This window comes from Prionailurus bengalensis, chromosome D4, assembly GCF_016509475.1.
Source record: "Prionailurus bengalensis isolate Pbe53 chromosome D4, Fcat_Pben_1.1_paternal_pri, whole genome shotgun sequence".
NCBI lineage: Eukaryota > Metazoa > Chordata > Mammalia > Carnivora > Felidae > Prionailurus > Prionailurus bengalensis.
Window position 1 is genome coordinate 41516696 of NC_057359.1, and position 12538 is coordinate 41529233.

General features: G+C 37.4%; 1 protein-coding gene across 7 annotated transcripts in view; it reads right to left on the reverse strand.

Annotated features, from left to right (window-relative positions):
- BNC2 (basonuclin 2) overlaps nt 1-12538 on the reverse strand; it is a 439383-nt gene that overhangs the window by 152820 nt on the left and 274025 nt on the right. For all 7 annotated transcript variants that reach the window (XM_043567349.1, XM_043567348.1, XM_043567346.1 and 4 more), the window contains one exon: nt 8668-8770. In XM_043567349.1, coding sequence (XP_043423284.1) covers nt 8668-8770 — 103 coding nt within the window. The remainder of the gene's footprint in view (nt 1-8667; nt 8771-12538) is intronic.

A 12538-nucleotide genomic window follows, 5' to 3' on the forward strand; every position in this document is an offset into this window, starting at 1 on the left:
ATATTGCTGAGGCACACTGGGTCCTTATGCCCCAAGGAAATCTCCTCGTATACCTGAACAGAGCATCCTGAGTAAAATGAGAGGAGTTGAGTGTTTCATTTATAACTCCTTCAATTTGTGTTCTGCTTAACCTGGTGAACTCCAGTTAATTAAGATGTTCCTATAAACAATTAAGCTTCCTGTAGGATCGTTAGCAAGATATAAAAATTTATGATGTAATAAAGTACAATAAAATGATAAAGTGGTTAGCCCATCAGAGCACTTCACATGCAAGATAGGTGTGAAAATGGGCAAAAGTAGCTTGAAATCTGCCTAAAACTAGGTTTAGGACTAAAATTTAGGTTTTGGACTTTGAACAGATAAATACTCTTACAATTCATTTTAACTGGTCTACAACTTCTCAAAATGTGACCTCTGGGAAAAAGTGTTTCTGATTTCTGTTCAAATAAGGGCTCAAATGACACGTTAGGGGAAATGGAAGGAATGGAACTGTACTGGATTTACTGGGGAAGACAACTTCACCTAGGGAACACTTGGCCCTACAGCCAAAAGAACTGGTAACCTAAACTTTGCCACTGGGCACTGAAGAAAACCTTCCCTAGAAGGGGAAAGAAGCTCACACCACCTGCACCTGAAAAGTGAGGCTCTGGACATTATCACTGGTATTAAGTCTACTCTTCCCTTTAATCTTCCTCAAAACCTTGCTGTGATATTTAAGTATATTTCTGTTATTATTTACATTTACAGATAAAAGAACTGAGGCTTACTAACTAGGGACGGAAATGAGATTTGACCACCATCTGGCAAAGCCAACTTTTAACCACTAAACGATATTAAAACATGTCTGTCACGCCCTCAGAGGTTGAAGTTGTACTTCTAGAAGAGTTCAGAAATAACAATAACCAACACTATTAAGTAGATTATCTCATTTAATCCTAGGAAGAACCCTACAAACTAGGTGCTATCATTATCCACGTTTCACAGACGAGAAAATAGAGATTACGTAACTTGGCCAAAGTTCTGCTGATAGTAGGTGGTAAGAGCAGCACAGGAACTTAAACAGAACTGCACTCTTCCCTACTTTTCTATCATGCCTCCCATTTATGATTCTGAAACTTCTTCATATCCTGGGGCTCCAGCCCTGTATGTTTCAATCTCAAGATCCTCCCTAGAAACTCCTTAGCAGCGGACTGGCACTGCATACTTTAGAGGCCAGAATTTACCAGACTCATCTTATGTTCCATCTGAGTAAGAAGAAGCTAGGAGAAAAAAAAAAAAAAAAAAAAAAAAAAAAAAAAAAAAAAAAAAAAAAACATGGGGAGCTAACAGGCAGAGAGCCCAGGACTTTGAGGGGGAGGCACTGTTTGTGCTGTGATGAAAAACGAAAAATTTTAGGGAGTTCAAAGCACCATCCCAAAGGTAGGCAGACTAAGAAACAAATCAAAATAAGCAGCTCAGGGACACAATAAGAATATAGTTAATGCCATCAATCAGGCACCCAACCTTTGCATTTGTGAGGATGGCCTCCCTTTAAAGCTTATCAGCTATGATCAGGGAGTAAAGGAGAAAAGCAGAAGAGGGCACGGTGCCCTCAGGTCAAGCAAAGAAGGCTCCTGTGCCAGGCAGGAAAATGGCCTTGTTTTTGCTCTTTAAAATAAAAATAACCAGAGAGATGATCAACGACTTTGTCCATGGAGAGATCGGGGACCCAACTGCCTTGCCAGAGCTAGGAGGCACCAAAAAGCCGGTTTCTCTAACTAGAAAAGAATTTTGCAGCTAGGCAAGCCAGGTTTCAGTATCCTAATCTGGAAGAACTAAGTCTACTTAGATTCTTTTAAACAGATACTACATTAGTTCCCACCTTTTCCAAAGCAGCGTACCAGAAGAAGAGGAATATGGTGTTCCTACCCACGTTGTTTCTAGGTAAAGCCCTGGAAGCACGAACACCTACATCTTCCCAAAGGATCAAGTTCTCACTTGCAAAGCTTGTCTTTACTTCCCTGTGCTAAGGACTCAAGCTAGTACCTTTCTTACACTTTTCATCAAATCCTAAACAAAACAGCCTCCTGCAACAAGTCTCTCCCAAAGCAAAATTCACTCTTATTGGGACAATCTCTAGGTCAATTAAAGGGAGGTTCAGAGCTTTCTTGTAGGTTAATATCTGGGAGGATTACCTTTCCCTTTGTCAGAAGAGACTCAGTTTTAATTACCCTCCTCGCTCAATCATGAAAAATGTACAAATTATCATACAGAAACTGCTGAGTTATTTGGAATGAGCATGATGTCACAGAAATGTCATGCTTTATTACTTATGATAAAAGACATCTATTTGGGGTGTGAAGGGGAGAAAAACTAGGGAAGAAAGGAGGAAGAAGGAAGTTACTACTACATTAATTATACTGGGCTTTGGACTCAAGTCAGGAAGAATATTACAGAGTTACCAGTTGGGAATAAACAACTTCCACAGATGTTTAGACAATTCATAAGAAGAGCATAGACTGGGACAAATAATAAAGACATGTGACTTTTCATGGGATAAAATGAAAACTACTGCTTTTGATCCACTCCGCTTAAATCCTTGTAAAGTACCAGGGCGCCAACAAATTTGAGGAATTTGTAAACAGAATGCTGAGATCTCGTGGTGCTAAATGTAAGACTGACATAATCAAAAGGTTTCTGATTACAGAATGTTCAGAACCAATGGCTCTGATTTAAGATTTAAATACGCAAATTAAGCCTCACTAGAATGTTTTTAGATGTATGCTTGCCAGTTTTAGCAAATAAAAATACAGGATCACTGAGCTAAATTTGCAGATAAAGGCTTATCCTAAAAAAATAAAAAAAAAAACTTATTCATTGTTTACCTGAAATTCAAATTTAATGGGAGGTCTTATATTTCTATTTGGGGCAGGGTCTCTATAAAAATCCCTGTTCTGATAAGATATATCAAGTAAAAGCTGAGAATTCAAATTCAATGATGATGAGAAAAAAAAAAGAAAAATTACTTCCAGTGAATTACAAAAGAGGTTTGAAATTAATGGATTATATGAATATTAAGTCTTACAGTACATTAAACCATAAAACTGGTTACTATAGGACACTAAATTAACTTTATACTGCTATCTCCTGTGGCACAGAACTGAGGAGCTGAAGGACACCTGATACAGTACTTTATCTATGATAGATGCTTACTAAATATCTCTTCATTGATGATCCAGACGATGCAGGCCTAGCCTGCTCGTTTTACATTTTTAAAAAATCTGAATAGTTTGGATATGAGCAGGAAGGCAGCTGGCTTGATGACCAAGTAATTAAAGTAATAACATAGGACTATCTTCTCCTTGAATGAACTGCAAGTAGTAAAGAGAAATCACATTTATAGAACATAATAAAAGAAAGGTCTCAAGAATTCTGGTGCAACAAGCGTTCTCACAGGCAGACCCTAGCCAAAGGAAATAACACTAGTGTTAATTCAGATCACTTGGAAGTGAATGAAAATTCTATCATTCATGCAGCTTGTTGGAATGGTGCATGCTTTTGGTTTAAATCAGAATATTCTATAAAGGAAATAATTTGTACCGAGAAAGCTGCTGTGGGGTTCATTAAGCTGTGTAATATATTTTTTATTCATCAAGCCTCATCTCCTTGCCAAATGCTTATGAGACACACTAAGAGACAGTGGATTTTTTTTAAAGGTAGTTTTAACAAATGGGCTTTGTTGGAAGTAAAAATTACTGATCTAGTAAAGGAAAAAATTCTAAATACATTACCTTTCTAAAATCTGCCCACCTCTTTTCTCAAATACACAAATCAAATACAACCCAACATAAAAGAAAAAAAAATTTCCAGTTGTCTTGGATTATCAATAGATATTTACTAAAATCATTTAGAACATAGTTTACTATTTTTTTTATTTGTACTACTCTATCTTAATGGTTTAGAAATGAAATCTTCATCTAGAATACAGGCATTAAAACTCATTTGCAAGTAATAAATAACAGAAGTGACTTAGTACTATAGTTCTCAACCCCTATACCGTGTCTCCAGTTGTTTGTTTTTTTTTTTTGTTTTTTTTTACAAAGGCAAAAAAGTCCTATTAGTAACACTTCTCGTTAGAAGGAAGCACTATCCCTACCACCCTCCCCATACAACTTACCCAGTACTGGGTATGTACTAGTGATACTTGCTAATTTCTAAGACTATATAAAATCTTTGGCTGAAGCTTTAATTCTGTGAATGGTTGAATTACTACTCTAGTATGGTGGGAAAGGGTCAAAATGCAACAAACTAAATTTCTACCAACATAAACATTTATGTCACCAGTAAAGAAGCCCATTGCTGCTCTTACTTATCCTGGTATCTTATTTTGGCACTTTTGAACCAAGGAAAATTAAAACTTGTAGGAAATTTTATTTTAATTTTTTTCAAAACTCACTCTATATATTAGGCAAATGAAGGAAACACACAGAAAAGATAATGCAAATAGAGGTAGGAAAAAATAGTTGTTAAATGAATTAGCTGGCAGTATGCTGGAGTCCTTTATCCAAGAACTCTGAACGGAAATTCACAAACTTAGGAACTCTGGGTTATTACGCATTATAGGTATGGAGATCGTATACCAAAAAAAGCTTGTTTTGAAATAAAGTTAAATTCAATAAAGCCCTGCTTTCTATTATCTAAGTGAAAGAGCTGAAACTCATTAATGGGGAGAAAGAACAGGAAATCCTTTATTAATTCAGTGGGAAATACCTATTGGTAGTCAAGGAACTGTTTAGGGTTTTTTCCTCTCTGACTCAAAGGTGCTAAAGATTTCAAGGAAGTAATCTGCAGAAAGCACACGGCCCAGTGCATAATTTCAAAACCCAGGTGTTATAGTATGATGAATTAATCACTCACTCCTTTTAATTTTTAAAACATCTTTCTCAAGATTACTGTAAAGGAGCTAATGTCAACAATTGAAGCAGGTTAGAGAATAAATGTGTAAGGCTATGGAAGAGTGTTGTGTGTGCACATGCGTATGTGTGATATAATGGCCCATAAAATCCAACATCTTAAAAAGAAACTATAAAGAGATATAGGAACATATTTGTTCAAAAGAGTCCATCAAGTTTGTAAAAGGTGTTCTTTTTATAAAGAACACTTGATTTGACATTTGGTTATCTTTATCTTTTAGCAGCAAATATTTTTTTAATACAATTAACAGGTGGAGTATGTTTAGCGATGCGATACAATAATTCTATGAGATGTGTCTCAGTAGTCTCACTCCTGTTACATCCACTTTCAGAGAAAAATCACACACTAAAAAAAACCAAGTAATTTCCTCCTCGTGCCACACATAGGACACTGTACTGTATAAGGCAGCCAGGAAGGCTGCTGTGTTTCACCTCTGCACAGAAATCACTAGAGATATGATTTCTGGGTTTTCTGTGCAGGGGGAGAGAATGAAGCAACTAGTTGGAATGCCAGGGGCAAAAAGAGTGGGTGCTCTCATCCCACTGCCAACTCAAAAGCTGAGAGCCAATCCTTCACTATCGTATTTGTCCTAATGAATACAGGAAGAGTGGGGTTTCTAAGTCTGCATGTACATATTTGGAGTTGGCTGGGATTTTTTTTTTAATGTTTTATTTTATTTTTGAGAGAGTGTGTATGTGAGAGAGAGAGAGAGTGCGGGGATGGGGCAGAGAGAGAGATGGGGACAGAGGATCCAAAGTGGCCTCCATGCTGACAGCAGAGCACCTGATGCAGGGCTCAAGATCATGACCTGAGCTGAAGTCGGACACTCAATAGACTGAGCCACTCAGGTGCCTCATAGAGTTGTTTTTTTTTTTTTTTACGTTTATTCATTTATTTTGAGACACAGAGAGAGCACAAGTGAGGGAGCAGCAGAGAGAGAGGGAGAGAGAGAGAATCCTAAGTCAGTACAGAACCCAATGTGGGGCTCAAACCCACAAACTACGAGATCATGACCTGAGCCGAAACCAGGATTCGGATGTTTAACCAACTGAGCCACCCAGGCACCCCGTACATATCTGGAGTTGTATATGGACACACAGTTGAATGAGGAGATGGGGGAAGAGAGATCAAGGTATTAACAGTGGTGAGAGAAAGACAGACTTGGGAAACTCTACAATTAATATCACAGAAACCCAGGATTTCTAAGGACACAGTAGAAAAAGCACAGCCTAATATAACAGAAATGCCTTATTCAAGTTTAGTGAAAAATCACATCCTTCAGAAAGTCTCAGTAACAACCATTGGCTACGAATAATTTATTTTATTCGAGAAAGAAGAAATATTTCTTCTCCCACCTCACCCCATTACACTACTAATGTAATATGCATGTGGCAGTTGGATAGGTAAAACAAACTGGTGACACAGTAAACTTTTATACTCACAAGGCTACCACCGTAGACAGATGATGGGAACACAGATGGCTTTGGAAAAAAAGGGAGCTGAATGAATGAAAAGTCCTTTGTTTAACTGATCGGCCTACTTTTATTGCTTATCCATTGTTCAGGTTCTTACTTTCAACACAGTATTATTTATTTGAAAGTCTTCATATGCTTTATCTTTAATTCTCACAACAATCCTCAAAGTAGGTATTATTAATCCTATATTACAGATAAGAAGGCAGACCTGCAGAGATGCTCAACTATGAGCCACTGAAGTTGCAAAGCCAGGATGAGATTCCATACTGCCCCTGTGAGTCTTGACGGGCTTGGGACATAAGCTCTAGTACCTATTACCTAGTAAAGCCAACACTTACTCAGGGAAAGAAGGATATTTAGGAAGTGTTATGGGCTGAGTTGTGTTTCCCCCAAAATGCATACCTTGAAGTCTTAATCCCTGGTACTTCAGAATGTGACTATATTTGGAGACTGAGCCTTTAAAAAGGCTGATTAAGTTTTAGGGGCACCTGGGTGGCTCAATTGGTTAAAGATCCGACTCTTGATTTTGGTTTGTGAGTTTGAACCCTGCATCAGAGCCCTGCGTTGGGCTCTGCACTGACAGCATGGAGGCTACTTGGGATTCTCACTGTCCCTCCCCCGTTTCCTCCCTCATGTACCCGGCACATGCTTGCTCTCTTTCTCTCAAAAATAAACATTAAAAAAAAAAAACAGGTTGGTTAAGTTAAAATAAAGCCAATAGAGTGGGCCCTAATCCAATCTGATTGGTGTTCTTAGAACAAGAAGACATTTAGATGCAAACAGACACCAGGGGTATGCATCCACAGAAGAAAGACCATTTGAGGACACAACATGAGGGCAGTCATCTGCAAGTCAGGAAGAGTCCTCAGAATGAAACCACCCTGATTTTGGACTTCTAGCCTCTGGAACTGTGGGGAGACAAATTTCTGATTTAAGCAACCCAGTCTGTGGTATTTTGTTACAGCAACCCTAGGAAATGAATACGGAAGAGAGAAGAAATCATCGAATGTGGTAATACACATAGACTACAAAAGTTTAACAGCAGCTCATCTGTTGTTCAAAACTAGACTGCGAGACGTTTCAGATTTTGGCCCTGCTAATGAAACAGGAAGGAGTTCCATTCCTGGAGGCACTAAAGGACTGTGGCTCTGCCTGCCAGGCACACCCCTTCCAGGGTATTCCTCTCCTGCTACCCTACCTATCCCTTCTCGATCTCACACACAGAAATGTGGCTGAAATGTCCCCACAATGCCAACATACACACCCTAACAAGCAAGGTACATGATAAATTAAAAGCATTTCAAAGGCATGGCCCAGTGTTGTTACTTCAGATCTTGCTAGAATAACATGACATTTATAAAAATACAACCCACTGGATATTTGGCACAGTTTGGGAATGAAGAATATGTCGACTGAGAAGCCAATACCCCAGGCTGTCAAAAAAATCTCAAGCCAAGATTTCTTTTATAAACATCACCTATCTTTAAAAATTCTACATTCTAGGAAGAAAATGTCTGCTTATTTTCTAAGTCTCTTTTTGCCTGAATATAAAACACATAAACCATACATAAGAACATACTAAATGCTCAATGTTCCACACTGATGGAACAGCTCTGTGCATCTGGCAAAAAGCAGCAACACTTGCAGCCATGGCCATGGGTCACTCTCAGGTGACACACCTATGCAGAGCCCCCATTCAACACCGGCCACCTCCAATCCCGATGAGCACTGAAAGGGGGTATTTACACATTATTTTTTCAGATACTAGCCAAACAATGTTCCCGTTCACTCTCTCACTCACCTTGGACCATACAAAATTTAACATCTGGGAGGATAAATGCAGCCTCAAAAGCATACGACAAGGGTGAGCAGTCATCGACGAATTCTCCTCAAGCAAAGAGGGTTTGCCAGCCTCCTTCTGAGGTACAGGCCCTGAAAGGCCAACTGTGGTATGTTTGAGTTTCCATCAGGCCTGGTGCTTGCTGGCTGCTGCTACGTTCAGTCAGAACCCCACGGCCCAACTGTCCTATAAACATCGCGCCCTTCTGCTAAGAACTGCTTGCCTAGACTTACTCCTTGGAGCCGAGAATATGCTGTTTGAGTGCTGCAGCCTGCATGTTAACTAGCTCTTGGAGCACAGCTGACCCCTCTCTTCTCCAGGGCAGTGACTGCTCTGAAAAAATACGCACATTCACATGAACCTAACAAGAACAGGAAGAAAAGTCCAGATTTTCCTCACCATGTGCCACCCAGCCATGTTTACACTGATCGCAAGTCCTCAGGTTAATCTTCCCCGGCTGAAAACATTCACACGTGCAGTTTACCAGTGTGCAACGGATGGCCTGAAAAATAGAGGAAAAAAAAGGATCAGCATCTGTTTAAAGGTATTGTATTTCTTTACCATTTTAATAAGTAACATCCATTTCCATTTTTAAAGGCTTTATGTTGGTAGGGGCCTGGAGTGTTTTAAAAATAAATTTGGATACCATCAAAATCTCTTACCAAAAAAAAATGTAAGAAAACAAAGCTCACACACTAATAGAATGTTTCATGTCATTCATATTTAACCTTTAAATTAGAAACGTAGACCAAGCAGAATAAGAATAAAGGATTATGTATTCTACAAGATGCTTGATTTGTAACGCTAGGGATCCCAAACAGAACAAAATATTGCTGCTACTATATATTCCCATTTAAGTTTATCCACTTGGCAATAATGCAGGAAAATACATTCTACTACAATAATGCTCAAGTGAAATGTTGGTGAAAGTAAAACATGACATACAAATATTTATTATTAGAATGTTACTTTTCTTCTGCTGAGTTTCACTTAGGATGCTTTGTTAATCTTTCAGATACACTTTGAAAGACATCCCTATTGGCTCAATAAAATCTAACATACTTCTGGTATTATTTATCTACTTTCCAATTCCTTGTTTTTCCATTTTGATATATTAATTTCATTTTCATTCCTATTTTGAAAAATACAAAACAACATTCCTTTTACTTTAATGGTGATGTAAGAAACCAAGTTTAAATTTGTTTTTAGATCATATATGGAATAGGAAAAGCCATTTATGCAAACATCTTATAATGGTAACAATCCAACTGGATCTTAGAAAACTGAAAAAGACACTCAAAAAACTTTCTTTACGATTACTTTCTAAAAACATTTTACCAGTTTATATTATAAAGTGAATCCACAGAAAATTAGCACAAATGAAGTGTAACTTTTTATGGATAAAAACCTGTGCTTAAAACTTGTGCAAAAGCTGACCTTATGCTCCTAGACCACACTTAATAAATTTATCTCATATATTTAGTTCTAATTTGCATGGAAATTCTGAAGACAGAAGGGACTTAGTTCGATCATTCACAGATTAACAATCTACTGTAACTATCTGAACTGCCAGGAAAAGATGGCTCTACAGCTTTAGATGCAATCAATGCTTACTAATTTGGGGTGGGGGAGTGGTGTTTGGAGGAGAGGCTGCAACTACCTGAAACTGCAGTTCTACAACTGAAAGATATGCTCACTTACACAGCTTCCAGATGCTCATATTCCTAGAGCTCATATTCCATTGGATTTTTATATAAACTGTCTCACTTATAACAGACAGTATTTTAGATATTGTCAACACTGTTGGGCCAATTCCATTTACAGAGAGTTAAACTGGACAGGTTTTACTGTCCCTTATCAGGCAATTTTGGAAAGTTTATCACTTTCACTAATGAACATTAAATCTATAGTTTCCCTGTTCGGTTTGCAATAAGAGTCTGTCTTCACGATAGACTCCTTCCTTAGTTCACCTCCACCTCTAATTTGCTGCTCCATTACCACTGGGGAAACACACAATTGTATAATCTGCCTGGTATTTCAGGGTTTGTCTTCCAATGTCAACTGTCCAATTATGTATTAGCCAGGTTGTGAAACTTTGCTTTATGTATCGTGATTTGAAGAATTACTAATAAGAAATAGGAACACCAAAGGAAATGCTGACTAAGCAAGAATAATATATATATTTGTAGGTTATATGAGGAAATACTTCTCCCAAAGTTTCTTATTTCAATTTCAATAGTTTACTGACTGAGCAATATATCAGAATGTAACAGGTTAGAAAGAGCTTCTTTAAATAACATGTTCATTAGTTAATGAACTCACAACTTGACTGTAATATGGTCAAAAAACCCAAACCCAAACAAAACAGTTTAGTTTAAAGGGAGGTGTTTCTACTAAAGAAAAAAAAATGCACTTCACAAACTATCTAATTATAAATTCAGATATGGCAACCACATTGAAATGAAAATATTCATGTAATCTGAACAGCTTTAATAAAAGCTTTCAAAAACATACCAAAAAAAATCACCTCTGCTTTACCAAAATTTAAAAATTCCCAATAAAATGATTTTTCAAGGATTATATGTTAACTCCAGCATAAAAGACATACATGTTTTAAATCATTACTTTGTTAATACTTAATTATTTTACAAAAATAGCCTAATTTTATATTGTGTTTAAAGCACACTTTTGTCAATTTTAATTATTGCTACATTCAGGACAGAACAAATTAAGAGACTACAGATTTGCTTTATTTTTATGTGTAATTATTTATTCACTGATTAAATCATTTATTCATTTGCTCTAAACCAGCTTATGATTTAAATATTTTCTCTACCTAAGTAACTTTATACATCTGGCACATTTGGGAATTAAGTTCATCATCCTTTTTTTATGAATTCTACTCTTTTTGTACCTAAACACACAAACATTGGAACACCTCAACTCCTTTTGTATATAAACACTTAAACACTGGAATATCCATTTTGTATTTCTATGAATTCCAGAAGGTCTACTTGTTTTAAATTCAGGTTTTTATAGACTACAATTGTTCCTTAAGGGAATTATATATATTTAAACAATATGGTCTAAATAAATATTTTGAGTAAAAGACTATTGTGGCTTCAAAGGAAGTTTTATTCTAAATAACATTTTTGAAACAGCATAAAACTTTGACATACTATTTATTCACAACAAAACAGAACCAATGTGATCACTTGCCAACTCACCCACACTTAAAGAAAATAAATTATCATAAAATTATCAAAAGCAGTTAAGCCTCAAAAATGTACATGCTTTACAAGGAGACAGCTGGGAAGAGTAGAAATGGATAAGCTTTCATTTTTGTGAGCATATTCACGTCTTCCTTCATTCAGCCAACATGTGAATTCCTCCCACTCACTGCTGAGCACTCTCAACTATAGAAAATCCAGAGATGACGATGAGGTGGCAGAAAGGGGACACCAGGAAAAGAGTAGACAGTTTAGTCAGACTGTTCCCACCTATATATCAGGGATTTTCATGCAGGTCTGGCTATCTCAGGTTATCAACCCCTCCATGACTCATCAGGAGTGCTCTGTTTTTCTTTTCTCAGTTCTTACATGATCAGCATTGACAAATCCCCAGAACAATAACAATGATAAATTTTCTTAAGCCTGCAACTTATTAAAAGTAATTATTCTTTCTGCTTACCTTTACCATGGATTTCTTGAAAGAAAAATCCATGCACCCAACACCTACTGCTTCCACTTCCGCACAACCACCTACATTTTAATTTTGCAATCTGGTTTCTGTCCCAAACGTCCCTGAAACTTTCTCCAAAAGGAATGTTCTCATGAGTTTTGGTCCCTTTTTCTAGTCTCCTGGTCTTCCGAGACCTCAGTGCAGCTTCCGGCACTCTTCCTTCATTCCTGGGCTGTAGAGACCAACAATCCTAGTTTCACTGGCAACAACTTCTCACTCACTCTCCACTGTAAATAAATACAGGTGTTTCCCACGGCCAGGCTCTCTCATTTTTTATTTCGGCAATTCTATCCCCTCCTCCAGCTTCAAATACTATCATTATGCAAAAACCATTATTTTGGAGCCAAGTACTGTGTTAAGTGGCAAGAAACGGGTGGCAGAGTCCCTGTGTTCAGGGACTTGACAGAGTTTGTGGGCAGTAGGTGTAGAGGAAAGACCCTAAGAAGAGAAGGAAGCCCTCAAAAGGGCTAGAGAAGCAATCATCTCTTTTTATTCCTCTGTCTTTTCTTCTTCCAAAGGTAGGACTTAA